This window comes from Onychostruthus taczanowskii, unplaced genomic scaffold (genome assembly GCF_017590055.1).
Source record: "Onychostruthus taczanowskii isolate IOZ18803 unplaced genomic scaffold, ASM1759005v1 scaffold82, whole genome shotgun sequence".
Classification (NCBI taxonomy): domain Eukaryota; kingdom Metazoa; phylum Chordata; class Aves; order Passeriformes; family Passeridae; genus Onychostruthus; species Onychostruthus taczanowskii.
In genome coordinates this window covers 4,028,868-4,056,255 of record NW_024506112.1, presented here as the reverse complement: position 1 = coordinate 4,056,255, position 27,388 = coordinate 4,028,868, and the positions used below count along the sequence as shown (strand labels likewise).

At 39.4% G+C, this 27,388-nt stretch overlaps 1 protein-coding gene across 1 annotated transcript in view; it reads left to right on the top strand.

The window, feature by feature from the left end:
* PPP3CA (protein phosphatase 3 catalytic subunit alpha) overlaps window positions 1–27,388 on the top strand; it is a 169,738-nt gene that overhangs the window by 45,108 nt on the left and 97,242 nt on the right. The window contains exon 2 of the mRNA XM_041424476.1: window positions 24,313–24,513. Coding sequence (XP_041280410.1) covers window positions 24,313–24,513 — 201 coding nt within the window. The remainder of the gene's footprint in view (window positions 1–24,312; window positions 24,514–27,388) is intronic.

Genomic DNA, 27,388 nt, shown 5'->3' with positions numbered 1-27,388 from the left:
ATAGTTCTGTCTGTCATGGTCATCCAGATGGTTTTGTGATCTGGGTTATGGTTTTCTTGGGTTCTCACACAAAATGCAGAGTAGGCAAAGAAAGGCTGTATGGCAAAGTGGTGAAATTTGCTTGCTGTCATGGAGCAGCTACATCTCAGAGTCAGGAATGTCCTCTGACTGAACAAATTTCTAGGTTCATGTAATAAAGCACAAGGAAACAGGTTGGTCTAACTTTGATGTTCAGTATATTAGGTTATCTCTGTAAGTCTAAATATGGCCTAACTATGATTTCATATCTTGAGTCAGGCAGAGCTAGGTGAGTTCTTTTTTCATCCTAGTTTTAGTACACTGAATGTAAAGAGGCCTTCAATAAAATGAGGGAAGTCCAGCATCTTGAGGAAAAAACCCTGAGTGCATCCTCCTACTCCTCTTTTCTGTGTGAAAGAGCTCAGACCAAACCCTTACTTCCCGTGCATTTTACTTGGAAATGAACATATCTGGTATGTTCATCTGAGTTTCAGCTGCTTTCTCCTGAGTGCTGTGAAAAGATGGTTATGGTGCTTATGCTAATCTGTAGATTAGATGCAAAATTTCCTGTATTTTGTCTCCAAACACAGAAAACAGACAGCTTTTGCTACTGTTAGACATAAACCCAAACTGGAAACCTGCATTTGCGAGAAAGTCATGGGGATAGCAACAAGCTAAACGGATTTACAGTGACGAAAGCATGTTGAAACCAGTGTACAACTGTAATTTTAAAAACCTGACATTTAATTTCTGCTTTGTAAATCCCTGTCCTTAATGGGGGATAATAAGAGATTTAAGGGATAGGAAGACATCTTGCTGGTAGACTCAGGCATAGTTGGGGTTTGGGCTAAAACCTCATTTTCTGTTAGCTTGCCTTTTATCCTCGTCCCAAAAAATCTGACAAGAAAAAAGAAAAGTGTTGAAAAAATATGACTGGAATGAACACTATGTTAGATGAAATATTTTTGTTTGTGCCTTTGTGAGTTGTTGCATGATCTAAACCTAATTTTCAAATGCTAATATTTGGAAGAGTTGCTGGTGGAAGTGGGTTGTCTTAATCCCTTGTGTGTGGGAACGTTAAAAAAGTACATGAGAGTGGAAGGGAACCCCTGGCAAAAGCAAACCCTCGTGTCAGGGTACAGAAGGTAGCAAACAGCTCTGTCTGAACAGCAGAGTTGCATAAAGACCTGAAGATTATCCAGTTTTTCTCTTTATCCCTTGGCTGGAAACCAAGACTCTGACTCCAGTATAGTCTGACAGTGGCAGGAGAGGATGGGTAGTGGTAGGTTATTGCTTTTCCTATTACCTTTTAAGCTTGCCATTGTGTGTCTGTAACCCTGCTGGGTTGCAAAGTGGCTTTATCTTGGCAACTGCTTTGTTTGCTGTAAAGCAGATAAAAAGCTGTGTAATCTATGCAGTTGGCACTTGCAGGAGATTTTGCAAGTAGATGTGAAGTAGCTGCTAGGGGTCCCCCGGACACCTTGTTCTCCCCTTCCCTGGCTGCAGAATTGAGAGGGGCAGGTGAGCACACCATTCCTCATGCCTCTCAGTATTGACTTCTGATGGTAGCCAAGTGAGGGGCGTGTGCAGGGATTTATTTTATTGTTAACGAGGGACAGTAATGCCAGTACTCAAAGGAATGAAGTTTCTCATGGCTTCTTGCAGCTTACTGTTCCGTTTAAAGAGAATTTCATAGCATGGATAGTAATATTAAATATGACTGGGAAGGCCAGTGATGGTGGTCACTGAAGAACAAGGATTTTGGAGCAACTGACTGTGTAAAGGCAAAGTATTCAAGTGCTAAAGCTCTTCTGTCTTGTATATGCATGTTTGTCACCCAGTTCTGTGATTGCAAGTCAACACTGTTGAAGAGAGAGGTTTTGGAAGACCACATTTTACTCTCTTGATAATTCCTAGAAAGTGGGGCAGTAGGGAATACAGCTCTGTGAAGTGGTCCGATACATCTTTTCCTTCTCGCTGTAACTGACTGCAAGGATATGTTAAAACAGAGAATGAGAAATACTGACTGGCCTCCTTCTTCTGGAGGCAGCAGTATCACATCTGAAAACCTGTCATTACCTAATTTTAATTTCCAAGAACATGCTAGTTGGTTTCTTATTTCAGAAATAATACTCCCCTCACTTCATTCTTCTGTAGGTATATTTAAATTAAAGTATCTCGCTCTTTGAATTGATTCCTCCCTCAGTCACGCTGAGTGTGCCCTGTGTAGTTTGGCTTTTGATACCAGTCTAGGGTTTTTGGTCCCCTTGGAATGAGAGCATGGTAAAGAGAGGTTGTAGAGTCTCCATCCTTGGAGATGCTCAGCACCCAACTGTCCACACTGTCCTTAGCTTCAGGACTTTTCCCACCTGTGAGACTCTAAAGATATAAATGATAAATAAGGCAAGATTAATGAAAGTGTTAGAGACAAGGTTCAAAATCAGAGTAGCAGGTTTCTGCTTTAGGTTAGGTTTAGTCACATTTATCAATTAATGCTGTTTTGCAGGCTTTTCTGCAGTCACTTTACTTGGAGTTACAGGAGACTGGAGCACAAGCTGCTGCCGCCTCTTCTGGTTTCCTTTCCTCCTGTTTGACCTCCTTGTGTCTTCCACTGCAGTGTCCCTTAGCTGATGATCCCCTCACTACTGGACTGAAGTGACAGATTGGTGTTGCTAGGGCTGTCTCAATCCATGTGCAAGCAAACAGGCATCACTGGGTGACTGTCAGAAGCCTTGTACTTTGGGTGAACAGGGAGAGAACTGTGCAGACGCTGCACCTCAGACATGGCAAGGTCTGGGTACCCTGTGCTGCCTGTGTTCTTTGTACTGCGTGCTTGCAGTTCTCAGATTTCTTCTTCCTTCCTCCCAGTACTGAAGTGCTGAAAATATTCTTCCTATGAAGATGCATTGCCAGTGAAAGACTGCAAAAATGTGATGTGTGAAGAGATTTTTAATGATACCATGATGAACATATTTCAATGGGTTGAAAAATCATTGAAGTAAGTATTTTGGCAGCCAATTGTTTTATGCAGGCCTCTGAAATGCTCCTGAGTACGAGTATGAAATGCAATTAGTTAAATGAAAAAAGGGGTGTAGGACCACTTCTGTCTTTTGTAATTAAGGAGGTGGGGGGGAAAGGGAAAGATAAGTTACCTGTGTGAAGAAATTAGACAAAACCAATGTAGAGTTCAGAATTAGAAGAGTATGAACAATCTCCCTCAAAGCCATTTTTTGAGTTTCTTCCATCACAGAAGGAAGAGATTTTTTAGGAAATATTAATTAACTTGTAACTCACAGTGGTTGCATATTACCATTATCTTCCTCTTTAAATATTGCAGGAAATCTCTCCTAATGAATTATGCTAAATGGCTACAGTACAGGGAGATGGTATTATGGATAGAGAGTCATTTCATGTTTCAATCTTCAAACCAGTTTCTAGCTGTGAGACATGGTAAGCCATAGTGAGTTAGACCCCAGCCATCCTATGCTGGCCTCTCATATTTTCTTCTGAAATGTTTGTGTAGTGTGAAAAGATGACAAGAACTGTTGGGATTCTTCACTGTACAGAAGAATAATCACACCTTTCATTTCCCCCTCACACCCCTGACTTATGCAGATACTTGACAAGGTATTTACTTGTGTGCTTAAAATTTGCCTTTTCTCAGTTCATCTGAGACCTGTTTTCCTCCTGGCTTGGTTGCTATAGCATGTAATATGCACCTTTTACTGTTGTGCTTCAGGTAAACTTCTTACTGCTCTGCAGATTGTCACTTCCCATATTGTTTTTATAATTAGACCCAGTTTTTAGTTTCTACCTGCTCCTTACTGTGTTAAAAATGATCAGTTGCTGAAGCCGATGGGCATGGAGGTAAATCCATTATTATCTGTAACTGGGGTATTGTATGAAACCAAGATATGCTGACTGGAAGTCTTATTCCTGAATTTGGTGGCTGTTAATTTTGTCTTCCGTTAGGTCTTAGATAGGCATTAATCTAAGCTTTGGCCATGTACTTCAAGTTTATGAGAAATTCCTCCTTTATTTATCTTCAGTAACTGAATTGCAGGCCTCTTCACTGTCTGCTTACCAGGCATAAGCTGCTAAGTTAGATTTCTTTACAAGTGTAAGCACTCAACTGTTTCACTACTTTTCCTCTCCTCTTACCTACTACCTTGCTTAAATGTGTGAAGTCTCACCAGGTCTGCCTTCTGTATTTTGTTAACTTGTGTTAGCTCTTCAAAATAAATCCCTGTGCTTCAGCGGTCATCAGGACAGGAGGCCCACCAGATTGTTAGTTCATCTTGCAGTGAAGCTGCTGTAGTAGGTTGACTTGAAATTTTATAAAATGGGATGTTAGCAAAAGTCAAAATGGGTGTTGTAAACATGGAAAAAGCTTTTTGTGTACTGAAATGACATTTAAACGAGCTTACTCTGCTTTTCTAAGTAACATGGTGGAGTACTTATCCTGAAGTTGGAGTTCCTTATTTTACATTCCCTTTGAGCCAAGTCCCTGATAATAGATCAAACTGTCATTCTTAATGGACTCAAGAGCAATAAAATAAGGACAAAGTGTGACAGTGTTGTAACAGTGTGAAACTGGAATCAGGTCTGTTACTGCGAGAGTCATAATGGCACATAGCTCATTCCTGCACACAGGCTGCATCATCTCAGGATAATGATCTCTGCCATAAGACAAAGTGTTTCTGAGAGAGACTGCCAAAAATGAAGAGTATGAGTAAGACAGTGGGGTGTTTTTCCCCTGCAGAAAAGCACTGTGTTCTGTAGCCCTAAATGTCAACTAAACAGCAACTTTAAAGTATAAATAAATTTTGAAGTACGCAGTATCAACTGTGGAAAGCTGGAAACGTAATAACATACTGGAAAAAATGAGATTTCTACTCCCTGTTGTGTTGGCTGTATAAATGATTTGGAAGAGCAGGTGAACAGTGAGGTAATGAAGTACGAATTTATTCAGGGTAGTTAAAAGGCCAGCTCTAAAGAATTGCACAACACTCTTACAGTCCTGCTTAACTAAGCCACAAAATTGTAAATGAAGTTTGATGTAGATAAATGTGAGTGTGCCCCATGGGAATGGAAAACATGAGAAAATTACAGTTCTACCATGCTAAGTTTGGACCTGGCTCTTGTCCCTTTTATTTCCAGGATCATCTTCCCCTGGGTCGTTCTGGGAAGGCAGGAGCCTGATGCTCAGTAGGCCTAAGTAGTGCCCAGCAAATGGAGTGGCCAGTGTCACTAGGGAAAGATAGAGGGCAAGTCCCAAGACGTGGCTGTGCAGTGTGTGTGTTTGGAGCAGCTCTGGATTACCAAACAATGTAGTTAAAACTACAAGACTGTTCTGAATGCTGGAGTAAACCATGAGGAAAATGGGAGAATTCAAAACATGAATCTGGGAGAAATCCATTGATTTCAAGTGCAAAAAATATACTTGGCTTAGAAAGTTCCTCAGCTCCAGGTTTTTCTATTCCTCTGTTTTTAAAAGCAGTAATTAATCATCATCTACCAAAAAGCTTGGCTGTATTATGATGATGATTCTTGTTTATATAAACGTAGTGAGATATTAGACGTTTGTTTTGAAATGTTAGAACACAAAAAACACGCCCCCCTCAAAAAAAACCCCAAACAAACCTCATCCAAACCCCAGCTATTCTCATGCCATGAGAGCTATGAAGTCCTGCAGGCTGACATGCAAATGTTTGTTCATAAGAATAAAAATATTCCATTTGCAATCCTTATATTAAGGGGGAAGAAATCACTGAGAACTTTCTTGGTGGAGCCTCTGAGGGTGAATGTTACCTGGCTCTGTGGCAAATCTTAAAGGGCTGAGCTGATGCAATCAAAAAGATGTTGGGGTTATTTTCAATTCTGTAAATGAGTAAGCCTTTCCTTGGGCCCAAGCCTTCACAAAAAGGAATTAAGGGTAGGAAAGAAACATAAATAGTAAAAAGGGAAAGGCGAGCAATACAGCCTTCTCTTTAAATGCTAAGCTTGTCTGTTCATCATGGATAAACTTATCTTTCTAGAGCTCCTCAGTATTTGTTTGGGAATAGTGTGTTGTCACTGCTTCAGGAGAGGCTATTTGTTGTTTTTGGGTGTGGTTTTAGTTTGTCCTTTTCTATTATTAATTAATCGTACCAGCCTATTATTCAGGGAAACATGCACATCCCTGTTCTGTCCTTGCCTCACCAATGCATTTATTCTGTGCTTGTGTTTTGCCATTAGGGATTTTTAAATATATGCTTCTGAACACTGGAAGGTGAAGCCAACACTGTCTTTCAAATACTGTATTTGAAATGTCATTTCTCAGGTAACCAGGTAGGGTTAAATGATGCGAATTGCAGACTTCATAGTGATGGAAAAAGAAAATGGAGTGCAGTGTGATTTGTGTGCAGTAGGTTCATTTTGAATTCCAGAGGAGAGGGTTTTAAGCTGTTTCCACTAACATATATATCTGAGTATATATTTTGCTTTTTCACAGTCATTATTTTCCCTGTGGCAAGATTTTTGCAATAAATACATCTTCAGTGTGCTTCTGACTTATATTTTGCTGGAAAATGTAAGAACTTCGTTCAGCTAAGTGAATTGTTAAGTGTTTCATGCAATGCAGCTCTTCCCGACCCATTGAAAAGTGATGCTTTATTCCTTGCTTATAGACCTGGTTCCTTGCACAGAGAAGATGCCCTTCTGTGCTAAAGTGTGTACAAGTTACGTCTAACTAATTTTGAAGTTGCTGTATTTGAGTGTTGCTGGAGTTGTGATTTCACAATGTTCATCTTATTATTGAGTCTGAAATTCCAAAGAGAAGAGCAAATTTGGAACCAGTCCAATGTGCATCCGGAAAATATCAGGGTGAAGCTTGAGGTAAGAGGGACTGCTGTGGAAACTAGATCGGTTCTTTTTAGCAGGATCTCTGCCAACGCCCTTCGTTTGTAGAGGAAGGCATAATATGTTTTATCTGTGTTGTCTCAGTATAAAAAAAAAAAAAAAACAGTCCCTCATATGGAAAAGATGGACATGCAATATTTTACTTCCATTCTCTGGGATGTTGTGAACCTCAGAAAACCCATTCATCATCCCCTGCCTTGCGTTTGCTGTGAGGAACAACATTTTCTTCTTGTTTGCTGGTTAGCCCAAACAATTTTTACTTTTTTTTTCCTCTTGAAAACAAGCTGCATACATAGCTTCTAGCCAGGAAACATTCTGGGATTCCATTTGGAAGGTTTTAAGCTTGGGATGGATGGGGAATAGACAAACAAGTTAACTCGCTTGACATCTGCTGCTAAAGTTGATGTACATAAATGTGTCAAAATTATTTTGGCTGCCTGCAGAAGAGGGAAATACTATCATAAATTCAGTAGTGTTTTGTTTGTCCTGTCAGCCAGGGTTGCTGATTCAACTGATGGTTGCTGGTTAAGGGTGTGAACTTGGATTAATGTATTTCCTGTGTATCTGCCCCTGACTACAAGGAGGGTAGATTCTGACAGTGATACCACCAACATACGAAGTATGAACATAGGACTAGAGTAATGTAGAAGTCACTTTTTTTGTAAGACTGAGATTCTAGTAAGTAGGTGGGATTTTTTCCCCCAAAGGAGTTAAGTCAGAAGCAATTAAGTTTGATTGTAAAGCTTTAAATGTAGAATTTATCCTTCCAAGTTTGCCATTACGTATTCATTTTAATACTTAAATATCTTTAAATTATTAGGGCAGGAGCATGGGTTTTAAGATCTTCAGATAATGAAAAAAGACTGGATATCTGTGTTCTGTGTTTCTTTAATGTATCCCACAGAACACAACCATTAAATAAGTTTGAGTTTGAACTCAGTGGCCTTAAAAGTGTGGTAACACTTTTAAGTCTTTGTGCAGTCGAGTCTCTTGGTTTTCAGATGTTTGCCACAGACTTTCAGTAAGATTAGACCTGTGCCAGATAATATCAGGGCAGGGCTCTTGAGATGATGCAGAGTTTGCCAAAGCACATCTGATGGTACCTCAGGTAGAAAATAGTGAGAATGCAAGAGCAAAAATAAATATTACTAAAAATTAATATGTTTAACTTTTAAGGTTTAATTAGGACATGCTATGCTGAACTAGCATGAGGAAGTTTGAAAACTGTAACATTATGTGCATCTAGGGCAGCAGGGGGATAGATCTTTTAAACCCACGTTTCTCCTTTATGGATGATGCTGCAATTAACCCAGCAATCTCTGAAGTTATTGTTAGTCTAATCTTTAAACCAGGAGAAATGTGGAAGTTGTTCTGTGACAACATGATGGACAGTGATAGAACTTGAGAAACTGGAGTTAGAGCTTTATGACTTGCTTGCATCTGGATAAGGTATGGATTCTTGGGTGCTTTGGGAAATTCCCAGCGGCAGTCTTAGACTTTGTTAATACACATTCAAGAAATTAAGCACAAAGGATTTTGTTTCTTGTGTGATAAATCCTACTTAGTACACATTAGTATCTTTATGTTCTTAATGCTAAGATTAATATTAATCTTAGAAAAGCCTTTGTGTCATACAAATATAATATATAATACATTTGTACTTGCTTTTCAGTTACATGCAGGATTTTCTACTCTTTATCAGTTGCAGAGCAATTTGAGACTGTTTGATTCTGCAGAAAATGATTCAGTTGAAGTGCACTTAATTTAATCTCCTCTGTTTCACTGAGTATTTGATAAAAGATAATTGAAAATGCTTCAACTTGTGCTCAGAAAGTTGTAGTTAAATCAGACTTTGGTTTGCTCTTTTTTCCTACACCCTATTAAAGGTCAGTGGATCTTATTTGTAATGTGCATTATGCAGGAAAGAAAGCCATTTATGGACTCAATTCAGAACTGATGGTGCACTCAGTTAAATGTGCATCTGAAATGTATTTGTTGCATTAATCTCTGTCTTACAGTGTGAACACTGAATTGGTAATACAAGAAAGGTATTGCTGGCTGCCAGGTGGTTAATAATTGATTCAATATCTGATGAATTCTTGATTTTCCTAACAAGTGTCTTTTGATTCCTTTGTAGCAGTAACTCAGAGAGATTGGGAGGAACACATGAAAGGTTGGGATTGGTTTTGCTGCAAATTCAATAGACAGTAGTTTTCTGGGAGGCAAACTGCTGCTGGTTCTGACTTAACACTTATCATCCCAGTCATTACCATCCTCTTGGCAGTAGAAAGAGTAAAAAAGGTAACTCCTGTAGTACTTGCATGTCCGCAATTTTTTTTTGTTTTTCCTCAGGGCTTCTTTAGTGGCTCTAACTCAGTGTAGGTTGTTCTGTGTTTTTTCCCCAGAAGACAACACTAGAAATATTAACCTACCTTCAACAGATCAAATTTCTTCCCTTTTGTTTGCTGCTATTTTTGTTAGGAAGTAGTCTCACTCTTGTCTAATAAAATGGTGATAATTTTATTAAGACTGTTCTTTAAAGCTATTCAGGAAAACAGAACAGTCAAAGATTAACGAAGTTTGAAGGAGCTAGATAGGGGAAAGAAAAAACTTTTAAGCTAATAGTGAGTGTAATTAAATCTATCAATTTGTGGTTTAAATGAAATCTCTTTTTTTTTGGCAGTTGAGGTGAAACATATTCTTTCCCACATAGGGAAAAAAACCCCAAAACAGCGAAACCATCCCACCAACAACTTTTTTTTTCACAGACTCCAACAGATGAGGTGGCCACCAGTGGGTGATAAGTGGAATGCATGGAACCAGTTACACTTGGAGTGCTAGCTGGCTTTTGGAGACTAATGGCTACACACACCCCCAGGTCACAGCAGTTTGTTGCACTGTAATAAAAAGATGTAAATCAGACTTCAGTGTTCAGAAGATACACAATGATACATTTTCAAAACCAAATTAGATGAAAATCACTTAAGCCTTTGCAGCTCCCATTGAGATTTTCTGTGTTAGGTGACAGGAATCAGTCCTGTTAAGTAAGTCTGATGCAGTACATTATATATACAGTATTTATTTTATAGTAATTTTGATGTTTTAGTATAGGAGGAAGGGAGGAAGCAGAGTCAGAGAGGCAGATTTTGCAGTCTTTTTAGGTGAATATTACTAGAAAAGTGTGAAGTTAATGGCAAAAGATAGGCTTTACTCTGTATTAGAATTGGAACCTGATTAGTGGACTGGGGACCTTTTGGTCTCAAATAGTCAATTTTTTTTGTTCTCACATCTACTGTGTAGTCTACAAGGATGTGGTTTTAACAAATATAGAAAAATAGTTTTGTGTATCTGGTCATAAGAGGCTTTAGGGAAAAAAACAAACTTTTTTCAGTGCAGAGGTGATTGTTGATCTCTGTTGACTAATTATAAATTTATTTATCCTTAAGCTATTTTCTTTTTGTACTAGAATACTTAATCTTTTTTGTGATGTTCATACAATACATTAATAGTGCAACTCTTCAGCTGCATTTGCAAGAAAGTACTGTAGGCCATTCAGGAAAAGCAGACATTTCACTCTGCTTACTATCTGTTTTGTCACAAACATTAAAAAAGCTATTAAAAATTGTGAAAGCAAGTTTAAATATTGTTTTGGCTCTCCAGTGGTATTCCTGACGAACTGTTAGCAGAATGGGAGGGCTGGGAACTGCTACCGTCTCACTAATTTGTTCTGTGCTGGAAAACTTATTCAAACATTAGATTATTAAATTGGAAACAAAAGCATTCTGTCCTTTTTTGATTGTGTTTTGAAGACCTTCATAACAGGGCAAATGTTTTATACCTGATAAACAATTAGTCCTGAGTGTAGGGAGGCGGCAGGCATCTGTCCCTCAGAGGGCCCTTACCTGCAATGTCTGCCTGGGTTTAATTTGTTTGTAAGCATTTTTTTTTTTGTGGGACAGGGAGGGCTTTTGCAAGACCCATCTTCTCCCTCAAGTTCTCTGGTGATAAAAGGTAGCATTTCAGTACTTCAAGCTTGGAGCTGTCCACTGGCTGCCCATAAAACATGGGAGATTCCTGTGTTCTCCTCTCAGAGCAATGTTACTTTGGGAGATAATGGCTTTGCTGGAGATAACTCTGTGAACAGAGGCAAGGCTGGTGTAGTGATTTGGGTCCAGGTGAATGTAGCCTGTACTGAGTTTCTTCTGGTATACATTTTGGGTATAATGCATTATATGGGAAGGTTCTGAGGATCATGTGGAATAGATGTTTCTGGTGGTTGTGTGCTTTTGGGGGTTTGTGCTTGTATTTGTATTGATCAAGAATTAGTATAGTTTAGAAGCCTTGCAGGCATTCAGTGTTTGCTAAATACGTTTCTTGAGGCTTTTGGGAGCATGTGGATTAGTGTCCATTACCTTTTGAATTCAGATGGAATTTTGTTTGAAGTGGGGAGACTTTTAAGACACATACCCAAACTTATACAAATCTAGTTCAATTTCTTAGGGCAGCACTGTCAGAAGTGACCAGTTGTTCACATCAGTGCAGTGTAACATTACCTGTCGGCAAACCTGGAAAAGCATTTTAAATTTTTCAGCTGTGCGCAATGTGGATTGTTTTTGTGTGAAAAGGAAATACAAGTCAGTGCATCCTTTGGTACTTCTTTCTAGTTCTGTATAGCTTTAAGAGATAAAGTCTGTAATCTGTAGAGTTTTCACTTGTGTGCATGCAAGCACAGGCTGGTGAGTATTTAAGTTCATTTCAGTTTCTGTAATCGTAATTCACTCCTTTATTATTAAACATGTAAGAGTGTGTAACAAGGCCATCAGCAGTCTGTCTTGATACCACCGTGGTGTGTATTATTTCTTTGATAGATTGTCTGTTAAATACAAAACATATCAGAGAGTTTTGTTTAGAATAATTGTGTTTAGATGAGTGTTATAAATACTTCATGTCTGTGTGCTGTCTCTGTCTTCCATACCAGTACTAATGCTTTTGCTGCGAATGGTGCAAGGTAACAAGTTAGAAATCACTTCAGGAAGTGTAATCACTGTAATTTTTGCAATTATTTTTAATGTTGCAGAGCTGAATGTATTTGAAAAAACCCTCCACAAAACCTCTGGATATGGGAAATGTGTAAGGCACATTGCTCATTTTGGGATACCTCTGCAGATTGTAAAGGCTCTTCCTTTTGTTAGGCTGGTCCCCAGAGTAACTGTTGCCTTGGTCACAATATGAGACAAAAAGAAGTGGTACTGGCTGTGCAAATTGCCATGTACCTTTCAGCTCACTAAGGCATAGATTTTGACTCTGCCTTCCACCAATTGAGCTTACAACCCAGTGAGGCCCTGCCAGGGGTTTTGAATGTGTACTGCATTAGAAATTTGCCTTTAAAACGGAATGCAAGAGGAGACAGTCCTAAACCCCTAAATATGCCTAAATTTTAAATGCCTTGGGAATTATCCATTTTTACGTTGATATTGTTACTCCATTTGATTTTGGAGGCCGGCAGTATCACAGGTCTTGGAGATGGTTTTATGTAGAAGTCTGTGAAAAGTAGTTTTATTGATCATTGTTTCCTTAGGCTTTATTCAAATAGTTACATAAAACTGCAGAAGAGTGGAGCAAACAGGAGAAAGTCTTGTGTGTGCAGTTACAGATCTGTTTCGGGTAGTGTTGTGCACCTGAAACATTTTTTGTTTCCCACTCCTTGTTTGGGCTATAAAGTGTTCTTTTCCCTGAGCATCTCTGACCTTCCTGAGGCCTCTCTTGTAACAGTGGGAGATCTGCATGAAGCAAGAACAGTGAATTCTCTGTCCTTGTAGTCCATCATTTGGTTCATGAAATGTGCCTTTTATCTGCAGGTCGTTATTAGATGCTTAGTGCAAGCCCATTGCTCAGCATGAGAAGTGACCCTGCTCTTGGAAAGAGGCTGCTTTGATTTGCTAGTACCAGGAACTAGATCTTGGAATCTATTTGAAGGAAACAATCCCATGTTCCACTTAAGTCAGAACTGTTTTCCTTGGGTCAGGATGATGCACTGAAATGAAGTAATCCATCTAGCAAAACAGAACAGTGCAGCACTCTGAGCGAGAAAAGCTGAGTGGCACATCATGGATTGTAAGTGCCAGATGGATTTTGGTGCTAGGTTGCGATTATGGCATGATGAGGCCATTTTTACTGGTTCTAGGGAACCAGTGAATGTCAAATGTGGAAGTGGCCTGTGTAGGCAAAGGCATGAGTTTAGTTTCCCCTGATGCCTGCACAGCTGCCTCGGCTGAAGCATCACATTGCCTTTCTTGCTGTCTGATCCATGGCTTTTGAGTGATCTGTGGAAAAATATTTTGGTCTTGGTCAACCTAAGGGAAGATGGTATTTTGAGCTAAGGTCTCTCAGCCAGCACTTGACTGGGTAAGTGGCTGATAGAAATCTCTTTTGATCTTGGTTTGAAATAATAGTGACGTGTTCTGCAGTAAAGGATTTGAGACCCAAGATGTGACTGAGAGTGCCTGATGCCACCTCACCATTAGCAAATGAGAGAGTCCCATTTTCCTGCTGTCTCTGGTAACTGTGGTCCTTCTATGACTTTTTTTTTTGAGGGAGGGTGGGAGGGGAGAAGTGTGCTGGGAGTCCTGTTATGCTGTGCTGGCCTTCATAGAGGCATCACACAGAGTCACCATGACCAACACACAATGGTGCATGACCGAACTGAGCATCCCAGTGCTGAGCTCTTTCTGTGTGTTCTGTATGTTTAGTTACTGGCAAAAATAATTGCTTTTACACAACAGATCTGGGAATAAAGCACAGGTGTCTGGTTCTCTCACTGCTTCATTAAGCTGGTTTTTTTTAAACTCCAATGTTCTGCTTAAGAACAGGATGTTTCAGAGAGTATGAGCAAAATGGTAAATTTAGACAGATTTATTTTTATCTAACATTTATTAAGCAGCAATTGAGATTTGAGGGAAGATGTGGTTTACAAAAGATATAAAAGCATCTACAATAAATAAAAGGAAGATTTGGGTTAAATATCCTTTTAGATACAGGACTAGAAGCTTTTACTGAGAGCTTTCAGACTTGCTGCCACGTGTACTGAGAAAAAAAAAGAAAAACAGTTTAAAAAAAAAAGTGCCTATGAAACTACATAATGTTCCAGTCAACAAAAACTTGCCCTTTAAAAATGTTAATATTTTTTCTTACAAATTCTGCTAGTGTTACTTTTAAAATCAATACAACTTTTTACAGAAGTCCAGGTTAGTTGATGGAAATAAATGTGCTTTGATGATGAGTCCAAGGCAGAAGTTGCATGCAGATGTTCCGTGATACAAGCACTGGTAGAGGCAAGCCATGAAAACCAAACAAAAATACCAGGGCTGATTCACAGCCGCATTGCTTGAGATTAATGTCAGTGTCACTGGGTTTGGTTTGGGAAGTTTTATTTAGACACTGTGAGCAGGCTGAACCCAGTTTCAAAGCTCAGTGTGATCTGTTAATGCTGGATTAGGAAGGATATTTGTTTAATGGCATTACAGCATAGCACAGTGGTGAATGTGGTCCATAATCTTTAGTATTGATCTATGTGAACTCTAATAACATCACAGGGAAATTAGTCCTTTGAGCATGTTGGAAGAAGAACAAGTTGTATATGAAACTATTTATGACAGTCTCATGGAAGAGTTTGAATTATTTTCATCAGGAGAGAAAGGCACCATTGCTTACAGGGCCTGTGGAGGGCTGACTTTGCCTTCTGCTTATGCCCCTTCTGTAAACTGAAGGGTTGAATTCCGCTATTAAATGTTCTAGTTCGAACTGGGGTATGAGTTTGGAGTGGTAAGCCTATCTCTGATATTAGGCAAAGGCAAGAAGAAACAAATTGTACTAAGCATTTGCTGAGTTCCAGGAGAAACCAGCCATGTTAACTCAGTGCATATAGTGAAAACTGAGATGGAAATTTTGTTTGTTTGTTTAAAATACGACTCCGTGTAACATGAAGTGTGTGTCCCCAAATCCTAATGCAGACAAAGCCAAACCATGCTGTGACAACTAAACTGCATGTGAAAAAAAAATGACTAGTACCTCTTTATGTTGCTGTTTTTCCAGGTGCATGACCTAAATAAGAAGGGGCTGTTATTGGATCAATAATGCATGTAGCCTAGTACAAATTAGTTTTATTATATCATCAGGTGCAGTTTTTTTTTAAGGTGTGTGTGTTTCCTGTCTTTTCATTATGGCTGAACAAGCAGAATTCATTTTCAGTGGAATTCTGAAATTGTTTCTCACACTAGTATCTGCGGAGTATGGCCAGTTCCTTGTACACCTTAAACTAGTGTGAGTCAGTATAGATTCACTCATCCAGAAGTATGCTGATTTAAAACTTCTGTCAAAGGCTAGAATGCTACTAAATAAGCAAAACTCTTTGGGACTAAAAAAAATAAAATAAATCCCAAAATTCAGACAAAACCTGAAACAGACAAAACACCTACACATCAACTGCTATTTCCAGCTTCTTCTCAAGGTCAGTTTGGCTCCGGCTATACTTGGTCCTTATATTCTTATATTTGTAAGGTTTATTCCTTAGACATGTCTGACTGATTTATGAGGTGTTGGTGTGTATCTGCTACTTACTGCATGCCTCATGATCAGCAAAATAATAAACCAGGTTAACATTTACAGGTCAGCATATCTATTTGATTTAGTTCATAGGGCATAGTTCAGACATTAATGTTTTAAATGTTTTTCACATCCTGATATTTATTCACTTAGGTAAGGTGTTGAAGTTTTTTGTTTGTTTCCCCAAAACTTTGCTTTTTAAAAAAAAATTCAAATAAAATAAAACTTAAATGATTCAAAGATGCTACTTGCAATTCCTTTGGTCAGCATGGCAGTAAAGTACTGTGGTCTGTTAGCATCCCTACCCCCCTGTCTTTGTCCTTTGTCCTTAGGCTGCATGGAAAGTTATCAATTGCTAGGTGCCAAATAGCCTTAAATTTGATATGTGGAGTATATTTTTTAAACGATTACTTAGTAATGCTAGTAGGAATTTTCATTTCCTCTGCCCAGGGAGCTTTCTTGTAGCAGCCAGAGATGTGCTGGTGTTTCTTGTTCCAGGAATCAACCTCTGCAGGCTGACATTTAAGCAGAGCAATTTCAGTAATGTGGCATTTAAGGAGTGTTAGGAAACAGAATATCTCCAAATAGAGGCTGCTTTACTTGCACTTACTCATCTCTCCTTTTAGGAGTGAAGGCCAAGCTGCATGGAGCTCTGAGCAACCTGGTCTAGTGGAAGGTGTCAATGCCCATTGCAGAGGGGTTGGAACTTGATGCTGTGTAAGGTCCTTTCCAACCCAAACCATTCTATGAGTCTATGACTTGTTTTAGCAAATTTGTCTGGCAAGTGCCAGACTGTGTACAGTGGTCAATTTTTGGAAGCTAAATCTTGGCTGTATTTAAACCTTGCCCTGAGAGAAGAGCTTTGGAAAGGAAATGGTGTTTTCTGCCCTTTTACATGTTGCTAGAAACTTTGAGTTAGTCCTCAAAGTCAAGCTGATTTCTGATGAAATTTGGTAAAGGTACCTCATTATGCTCAGAAGGTTGGAGAGGGAATTCTGTTTTGTAGGTGAGGGATTATTTGCAGTCCCTCTTTTAGCTACCTTTACTATATAAGAGACTGAAATTTGGTAGTGTCAACTGACTGAAGTTGAACCAAAAAATCAGAAGGAAATTGTGCCATAAATTTGTATTGATACCTGAAGATTTTCCAGGTCCTAGAATTGATTGTTTGGGTTTTTTTTTTCCCCTGTAGATTGAAATAATTTCAAGTGCAATCACTTCCTAATTGCCTCCAATTAGGAACAATAGTGAAGCTTTACCATAGAAAAGAAATTATCCATCACTAGAATATTTTGGGGGATGGAGGACTGTGCCCGATTTCTTATCTGAGTCTTGGAAGACCTTTGGTATTTTCCATTGTTGCAGGGTTCTTTTTCCCCTGACTATTTCTCCAAATGAATTGTTCTCATGAAGGAATTTAAACTCTGGGTAATTATTGTTCTCTGTTCCAAAAGCTAATAAAAACAGAGCTCAACAGTATTCAGTTCGAGGGCCTATGGAAAAACTTGGGTGTAACAAAGTAGAAAAACAAACTTTTCTGATGAGGCCAGGAAGCTACGATCACATTTTCCAGTTTTTACTCTATGTGTTGGTTCTAACCGGGAATGTTTCCTATTGAACTGAATTTTTCCTCTCCACTTTGTATTGTAGTTGATTTTTTTATCCATGAACTGTGGACAAGAGTGGATCGTAAATGTCAAAGATACTTGCATACGATCTCAAACACAAGGAAAGAATACTTATTTGTAATATTTTATATGGATGTGTGTTTTGTTCTCTTTAAGACTGATAGGATTTGTTTGTTTATTACAGTGGTTGACTAAAAGATACTCTGGGAATGCTGCCATTGTATAACCATTACACTACAATTTGATAATTCATACAGATCCATTTCTTTGAATTAGGAGGCTTTTCTTTCTTGCAGTTTTTTTAAGGTGTACCTCCTTCCCTTCCCCTTTCCAGCCTGTACCTCCTCCAAGGTTCTCAGGGCTCCTATGCTCTCTGATGTGTCTGTTGCCTTAAGTGTTCTGGAAAAGTTCTGATGTATTTTTTTCCCTGACTTTTTCTGAAAAACAGAAAGCCAGTTTAATTGCTAATTGCTTGATAATGATTGAAAATTAGAGTTAGATTTGGCTTGTTACAGAGATACACATTTTTCTGTGTTGCTGATATCAATGCTACAATTCATTACAAAAGTGTTCAGAGTGGTTGAGATGGGTACATGTCAATCAACTCACCAGTCAAGGGTCAAACCACCAAGGGAATCTTGTGTGTTTATCCAGGCCTTGGTGGTTTTTATAACTATTCTTCCTTTGAGCCCAGAGTAAGAATAATGGGCCACTGCTCTAACCTCTTGTAAGAACCTCTTTGTGTAAATTCTTCTTCAGGGTTTTAAAGCTTCCTGGGGTGAACACAAAGAAAATCAAATCCTAAAGTAGTGAGTGTTGTTTTTAATGGATTTTTTTAAGTGACTGAAGGTGACATAGCTACTTACAGTGTTCTTTCCAAGTATGATTTGACCTGAGTTTATGAGGAGATTGGTTATGCTCTTTAGAAGAGTTGAAGAAAAGCCTTGCTATATACTTTTCTTATTGTTAGGTACTGTGTATTGTGGAGGAGGTCAGTGATGCCATGAAAAGGCCACAGCACTTCCTGAAGTGGTGGGATGTGGTAGTACTCTAGCCTTTCATCCCATAAGAACAGGCATCTGGCATCCACCCAGGGGCAACCCATCATACTTCAGCTTGGTAATTAGACAGAAATGACAGGATTTCATCCCCCTTCTGTTGGTCCAAGTCAATGGTGACTTCTGTTGTCCTTCCTTTCTGCTGTGCCACTCATGCAAAAAGATCCCTGTATGTTCATTAAAATGGCAGAAACAGTTGAGAGATGCTCCTGGTCAAAAACCTGTCTGTATGGTTGAGATATACTGACATAGCTCGTGGCACAGTGTGCAAGTAAGTCCCAGCTCCACAGCTGGTCCGAGGCAGCGCCCTCCTGTGAAGTAACAAGGTGCACAGCGGTGAGACTTCATCCTTCCCTTTTAACTTTGAGGCTCAGATCCTGTAAAGGTCTTGTGCTTCCTGAGGTATCATGGAGTTATGCTGCATGAGGACTGCTTGTAGTGTGCTGGAATGGATTATCTTAGAGCGGGACGTTTCACTGGAGGAGTGAAGCCTACTGATTAGAACGCCACAGCCTTAGTGCCTGGAAACAGCATGGCAGTATGTTGGGATCAGTACATGGCTGCCACAGCCCTTCCTTTTACAAACACCGTCCTGTCACAGCTTTTGTCCAAAGTTAGGCACGCTTCTCTGAGGCAATTTTGTCTTTGCCGTTATGTTCCCCAGTTATGACTGAAGTGTTAGAATAGATTAAAAATAGTCATCGGAACTGGCATATTTGATGAAGTGTCTTTTGTTACTTTTTAAAATTTTTATAGTTTGAGCTTTTGTTCATCAAAAAATAATGCTAGCATGGCTCATCTCAGTCGTGTGAGAAGCAGTTTCCTTGCCAACCTGTAGTACCTTCTGTTTTTTCTAGGCCACAGGTGTTATTGCCTCATGTCAAATGGCCTGTTTTCCATGTTGTCAGCTGAGATATCTGTGAAAGGAACTCCTTTCTCTTTTTTCTCTAAATGTGGTATATGTGGGCTTTGTTGAGGTATGACTCTATTGTCTGCTCCCAATTCGGTTCACATACAGGTGCTGTTACTTAAAGGTGTCTTCATGTAGCATTCTTTTTGATGGACTCTTTCTTTCTTTTTGCAGTATTGACTGGCTTGCCCAGTGAAAACCTCAGCTTTCTGTGAAGCAAAGTGCCTTGCTTTTAAGTGATGTTAATTTAGTTATGTCTTTTGGCAAATGCGGTTGTGAGCTCTTATGATTACACTGCAAGAACTGGTTGGCAATGAAGAAAAATTCATGCTAAATTTCTATAGGAATCCTCATAGCTGCTTTTTATTTTGTACTGTAGATTTATTTTCCAAATTCTAATTTCCAACACTTTCACCATCTGGTGAGCAGATTTAGTAAAAACAGTCCTCAAATACGTCATGTCTTAAAATAGCAGGTGAAAGCTTGATCTTTTAGAGAGAGATTGCCAATTCCAGTGCCTACTCTAATGACAGTAGCTAATGTAAAATGAAACCTGATAGTTTTTGTTAGAAAACATCAGAACATGTGTTCCACTTTTAGCTCCACTGAGATGATTTTGGTTTGGCTCTTTTGCTGTCATATAAATAGTTGGATTTTTTTTTTTTAATCAGGTGTAGACATATTTCCCTGCCAAGTACACAAAAAGCTGATAAGAACTAGCACATGGTATGAATGCTATAGTGCAACATTTTATATTGAAAAGAAATTTTGTCTTCTGAATAACTCAACTTTCTGTATGGTACTCCTAAAGCAATACCTGCTAAGGAAGTAATATGCAGGTTAAAAAAGAGATCACAGTGATTCAGTGTGTTGGAATGGTTGAATCTGTCTCCAGAAAACTTGTGTATGGAGATGAAAGCATTATCCATGTGGTGCCTGAGTAAATCTGTTGAGGGGGGATGTTTGTCACATGAGAATTCCATGTCTTGCATGGCTGGGCATCTTTGGCAGTTCCCTTTCCTTTTTCCACTGCTTTGGTGAGCCCTGCGCTGCCTGGGGGCTTCACCCTGTTCCCCTTCAGCAGCTGTGGATGGCAGTGACTCATCTTGTTGCAGCCTGTCACCTGAATTAAGGAGACTGCTTGAAAAAAAAAGTCATGGTTCCTTCCCCTTAGGTTCATAGAAACCAAGTAAACCAGAAGTTCATAGGCAACTGCACAGGAATTAGGTAATGTTAAACTCATGTCTTTAGGTTGAAAAGTTGATCTTTGGCTGCGGCTTTGTGTTGCCGCATAGGTTTTGTCAGACCCAATATTGTGCAGAAATGCAGAACTCCGATTAAATAGTAAAAACTCCAGTATGGATGTTTATTGGTCAGCAGGAATGCTCAAGATTATGCCATATGTTCAAACACATAATAAAATGGGTATAGATTTTCAAAGTCATACTACAAAACCTGTTAGTTAACTATTAAAAATGTTCCCGTCTTTAAAAAAATACACTTTTGTTGGAGTTTCGGAGATGATTTTTATCACAGTTTTAGAAAACTTTTATGCATACTGAATCTGAAGGTTATGAAGAAGTAGATGCAAAAAACCCAAAGCTGCAGATTGACCTTTTAATTTTTTTTGCACCTGTGGCATAAGTGTCAATGTGTTTAATAACTTGTATTCTAGGCATGGCTGTAGTGCAAATGTTTCTCAAAATGGAGAATTGCAAATTGCTGTCAGACAAATGCAGTGCATTGGGTTATTGAGATGTTAGCAGATGTTATTGGTGTGTTTCCCTGACAAGTAAAAAAGCAAACATATTTGTCATAAAAGCATGGTGTGCTATAGCTATGTACAGCCATGCAGTATAAGTTGCATAAAATTATAGGACAAACATTACAGGGGGAGATAATTTAGGAACTTGAACATTGATGAAAGAGAGTTTTTCTTATGGGCAGCCTCCTCTGAGAGTATTAATTTAGTGTACAGCTTCATTTTAAAATGAATAATATATAAACAAAATAATGCTTGCTTTGCCACATGCTTGTATTTTATTTATGCGTGCACACATGGTCCACTCTAATTAAGCAGAGCTCTTTATGGTTTATTTATTTGTTCCAGAGAGACTGCTTAATATTTGAGAGAAACAGTAACGATGTCTGACCTTTGCAGTGGCTGTGTTAGCAATGAGATGGGTTTTGCAGGAGCCTGCAAGAACAGTAAAAGAACAGGTTGATCTTTTCCTCCATTTGCTGGAACATGCTCAAGAGACCTGAAAGCACAAGTGGAAAAATCCCTATTAGTAAATGGTTAAAGAGAATTCTCTTGTGCTTTCAGATCTCAGGAGAATGTTACTGACAGGCTGAGGTCAAGGGTTTTAAACTTTGTTTCTTTGCATTTGGTTGTGGTCCATGTTTTATGACCAAACCACCAGGGTAGTATTTCGCTTGGCAAATAGTTGTTTGTTTTTTATGGCAATATAAAGAAAGTAATGTAAATGAGATGGACACCAGTCCAGGTTTTAAGTTTTACAGAGTATGATTAGGCATGCATGAGTCTTGTGTGATGGTCTTGTAGTGATATTTGTCACTAAACTTCTAAAAATAGGTCTTATATGTAGATGCACGTGTTATTGCTTCTCCCCTTTTTATGGCCTGTGCTTATTACAGATTCCTGCCTGTTTTTACAAAAACAACCCCTAGGCCTGTGCCATGGCGAGGAGCTCAGCGCTGGCAGTTCAGTCCCCCACTCCTTCCTCTTCCTGCCTTTCCCTGGTGGCCTCCTCACACAGTTCCATGCTCTTCCTCATTGTGTGTTCTGTGTGCACAGTTGGTGTCTGATGAAATATTAGGGTTTATTTCTGATAAGAGTCAAGTTTATTGCATTTGTTGTTATTTACTTATATATGCTAATACAATAGGTTTAAAAAAGCAGAAAAAGAAAAAAAGGACAAACAGATGGATTCCTTTGTATTCAAATGGTAACATTGCTCTCTATAAAGCAATGGAAGTTAAATGTTTGTTGCATGTATAAAAGGCTTTTGGTTGATACAGGCATTTGTGGCTGTTACTAGTAAAAATGATGTTTAACTGACTTCTGCATGAATGTGACCATTTCTTACTTTGCTTTTCTGTGGAAGCTCTGTGTATGTGTACATTCAAAGTTAATATTCTCGTAATGGAAGATGCAGTTTGTGGTCTATTCAGTCACTCATGTTTTTGCTAATTAATCATGAATCATCTGCTATTGGAACAGTATCTTTTTTTCTTTAATTAGGTATGGGTACATCTTTGTTAGAACTCTGCCTGCAGAACTCTTACAGTGCTGTAGCATATGTCATTTTTTTCTGTATCAGTAGGTTTTATGTCAAAGCTTTCGTTTGCTATTGTCGTTGCATCTGTGTTTTGCTCTATATTATAAATGTAAAAATCTCCTTTCAGCATAGAAGCATATATGGTAGCTGCCTCAAAGTACTGGTGCACTGCATAGGTTTGTGCATTATCACGCCTTTGAGGAGGAACAGTGGTTGTTGTCTTGCTAAGGAGTGCAAGCTAATGGTATGTGCTTCTTCCAGTCAAAGTGATTGCAGATATGTACCAACTTTTCCCTTTCCTCCTTTCTCCATGATGGAAATGCAGGATCATTAGGACTAGGTAGCCTTCCAGGGTTTTGTTTTTGTAAAAAGAGGATTTGGAGAATTTGCAGTTTGGAGAACTGCTGAGCTATCATGCACTTTCTGTTTTTTAGAAAAGATTATTCTTTTTCTGTGTTGCATAATAAATTGTTTATTTCATAAATTTTCACGTTTTTCCTCTTTTGCCCTGTGTGTAAGTCTGAGAGCAGTCAGCCTTCAGTGTATTTCAGACACCCCACCAGATTATTTCAGTGAATGTACTGCTGAAGCAGCAAAAGGGAACTAAAACAAGATTGAGGTGTGGGGGGAAAGGCATTTTCTGAAGCTGTTTGTGTCAAAAAAATATCAGTGGAAAATAACTGTTTTAAGTGAAATATTTTATTTCCTGTTCTATTACTTCTGGTAGTACAAGAGAAAGAATGTTGGGTTTGAACTAATAATGAGTGTGAGTTACGGGTTTTTGCAGTCAGTCCACTGATGGTGAAATTAGAAGAAAACTGAAGCTAACAGATGTATTGATCCGCTGTGTTAGGGTCTCATGTCTTGTGATGGGGCGAAGCTGCCAGTAAGATATTCCACAGGGGACGAGACCCTTTGGCAGCGACAGGATTGCACTGCAGATGTGACCAGCTGAAACCAGCCCTGTGGCCAGCTCCTACTTGGAGCTCTGGAACAACCTGACCCTCTTGCATCCGTGGCAGGGATCAGGATAATTACCCTGTGGCTGGTGAGGCGGGTGCTGCCTAATGCACTCCAACTGAACTGCAAGGGAAAGAGGGTTAAGCTGGGATAATGTTCCAGCCTCATCCTGGCAACTGACAGCATCGCCTCTGAGCCTTCTTGCTCCAGCTCCAGGAGAGCAGGAACATAAAAGTTTATGCCTCTGACCTTACTTGAGGACAGTATGCCGGTTGCTTCCATGTTGCCAGGACAAGCTTAAATAAATTTATCCATTTATTTCCAACTTCAGTCTGATGCATCCTCTGCACTGTCCGTGCTGGAATGGTCTATTCAGCATTGGTGGGTTTCAGATGTAACTTGTGCAGCAAGCTATTACTTATAGAGGGAAAGCATCTTACTTCCCTCTACCCAAAGCCATTAGAGAGAGCTCTGTCTTGGTTTTAGAACTTCAGTTGGAGGGTATCTATGCATGTCCATGCACAGATATTAAATATTGCACTTGTTTGTGCGTTTCATGCTGTTAATGAAAGGAATGCCAATGTTGTCTATTTCTACCAGAGCAGTTTAAACTCTGTCCCTCCTTTCCCTGGTATTCCCATGCCTTTTGGGGGATTTACTTGGAGGTATCTACCTGTAATTATGGCCTAAAAACTCCTCTCAATTTTTTATAAGCATTAATTATTTCTTGCACGTGTGAATAATACATCTTGCAGAATACACACAATTTAATGGGATCTTTGGGAGTCTATGTACAATTTAAACCACAAATTGTAAGAGGCAGTAGAAAATCTTTGGTAACATTGTTCTGCAGCAGAGATGTGTTTTGAAATGTGTCAGTAATAGAAACTTTTCTGTAAAGAGTGACCGTATATTTTTTGGTTTTTTTCATCTAGCTGTCCCATTTCCTCCAAGTCACCGTCTCACAGCTAAGGAAGTGTTTGATAATGATGGAAAACCTCGTGTGGATATCTTAAAGGCACACCTTATGAAGGAAGGGAGACTGGAAGAGAGCGTCGCTTTGAGAATAATAACAGAGGGAGCTTCGATTCTCCGCCAGGAAAAGAATTTGCTGGACATAGATGCACCTGTCACAGGTTAGTGTGGAGTTGCGGTGATGGAGAGGAGTGGTTGCTGGCTGGGACATGTTTGGTAATGCATTAGTGTGTGTGGCTTCCTAAGGCACTGAAAGGCAGCTGAAAATCAGTTGTCTTCTCCAATACTTGATTCACTCTTTGTCTGCTACCACTGGATAACGGAGTCCATCAAGCAGCTTGTAATTTAAAGGAAAGGATTACATCTGCTGAGACCTGTCTGTTTCTAAGGCTGGCAACATTTTTAGTCTTTAGGAGAAAATTAGAACTACTTTCTGAAATGTGAAAAGTTACCTGGCCTTTTACACCAGGTATGAATTATGGAATTGATAGATGTTATTTATCATAGTAGGACTATGTTTCAGCCATACAGACAGCATTGGGCTCTGGATGTCATGAAGTTCAGCAAGGCCAAGTGTAAGAAACTGTACATAGCTTGGGGCAATCCCAAGCGCCTATAAAGGCTGGGCAGAAAATGGGCTGAGAGCAGAGGTGATGAGAAGGACTTAGAAGTATTGGTGGATGAGAAGCTCAGCATGTCTTGGCAATGAGCACTTGCAGCGCAGAAAGCCAGCTGTGTCCAGGGCTGCATCAAAAGCAGCATGGGCAGCAGAGCAAGGGAAGGGATTCTCTTCCAGCCTCTGCACTGGTGAGGAGACCCCACCTGGACTGCTGCATCCTGCTCTGGGGCTCCTGACATAAGGAGCCCATGAACCTGTTGGAGCAAGTCTAGAGGAGGTCCACAAAGATGCTCAGGGTGCTGGAGCACTTCTCCTCTGCGGAGAGGCTGAGAGAACTGGGTCTGTTCAGCCTGGAAAAGAAAAGGCCTCGGCAAGACCATAATAGCACCTTCCAGTACCTGAAGGGGGCCTGAAGGAAAGTGAAAGAGGGAATTCTTACAAAAGCATGTAGTGACAAGGCAATGGGGAATGACCTCAAACTGATAGATGGTGGGTTTAGATGAGATATTAGGAAGAAATTCTTTACTATGAGGGTGGTGAGACACAAGCCCTGAGAAGTTGTGGATGCTCCATCCCTGGAAGTGTTCATGACCAGGCTGGATGAGGCTTTTGAGCAGTGGGACTTGCCCAGCCCATGGTGGAGGGGTTGGAACTAGATGGTATTTAAGGTCTTTTCCAACCCAAACCATTCTGTGATTCTGTGAGGGAATTATGGTGTCACATTTAGTGGAAATTTTAATTAGATGTTAAGGAAAATAAGAAGTGCAGAAAAAATTAGCAGTTTGTGTTGCCTGGGGGATTAATGAATTGTGCTGGTTGCAGAGCCCATCCTGCCTTGACTATCAAACACTACCACCCACTCATTAATCCTCAGGAAATGCCTTATTTTTGAATTTCCTTCTCTAATTGTCTCCTGCCTCTGCCTGCATTCTGAATGTATGAATGCATTTGCTTGCTCTAATGTGTGTCCTCCCATATTTTGTTGTTGCTACTAGATATGAATGCATTTTTGACAACTAATTGATCTGTGGCATAGAAAGTCAGCTGGGGGGAAAAATATACCTAATTCCAGCCAAAGTATAAAACCTGGTTTAAGAAGTCAGGTCCTTTCATCACTTTTGCTTCTCGAGAGCTCTGATAAAAGTACAAGAAACAGTCATTTACTGCAGAGGAAGGGTTACCAGTTTTTATTATCAATACTGGTAGCAGTCACCAAAAACTACATGGAAATAATAAAACCTTCATTTTCAGGAAACCTTCTCTGAAGCTGAGTGTAGTGTCTGGACTAGAATGATGCACAATTTATTAAAGCTTGTAATTTTAAAAATGACATCCAGCTTGAGGATTGTAGCTTGACCTGGAGAGGTAATGTGTATCATTTTTTATGTAATAATTAGCTTGTCATGCTGCTGTACAGTTCTGATGGAAAAGATGTCAATCATGTTGCAGCTCCTGGATGAATAAAGAAAACAGAATGAATAAAAGGGCCCTTAGTTGACTGAGAATAAAGATCTGCAGATATATTTATTTTTTTTTTTCACATTTCAGGATAAATCGAAGAAATTCTGGAGGTGCAGTACCCTTGTCCGTAACTGAAAATGCAATTTTCTGTGACAGACACACATAAAATTCTGCCTTTTTGTGGAATTTTTTTTTTGGGTGTCATTTTTACTTTTTTTTTTAAATCCATTGAGAGATGTAGACTGTAGGAGGACAGCTCTGGTGTGTTGTGTCCCAGCTGATCTCCATAAGCCTGTGTTTAATGTTCTCTCTTTCTCTTTCTCTTTAATTTTTCTCTTCAAATTTTTTCTTAAATGCATTTGAAGGTGTTGGAATTGTTCTGAATTGTATTTTGGGGATTAATCTCGTGAAGTTTACCCCATTGTATAACACTGGTATAATATAAGTCTTTGATTCTTTTTTCAGTTAAGCCTACACCTTGCTTTGTTCCTGCCTTTGAAATTATTCTCATGCAGTGATTGTGATACTGCAGCATTCTTCAGCATGGCTGGTAGCTACTTTCTTTTAAGCCAGCACAGGAAAGCTGGGCTCCTGATGCGTGTTAGCAGGGTAGCTGAGAAAGTGCTAATCTTCTGTATGAACAAACATGAAAGCTGTAGTTATGAAAGTGATCATCAAAAGAAGGAAGAACTTAAATTGTGAGGGGGAGGTTGAGAAAGCTTGTGAGGCATGGTTGTTGTGGGCCTGGCAATTTTCTTTGTATGAGTAGTATGACAGCAGGTGACTGGATAAAGAGAATATCAATTGACTGATGATGTAGTGCAAGTGCCTGGTGTACAGGCAGTCAGGAGGTAGCTATGCAGTAGAGGAAAGCTTTTTTCGAACATTGGGAAGAACAAACAAAACCACTGATAGAGTGGATAAGAAAATAAATTTTAGGATTCAATAAAAGAGAA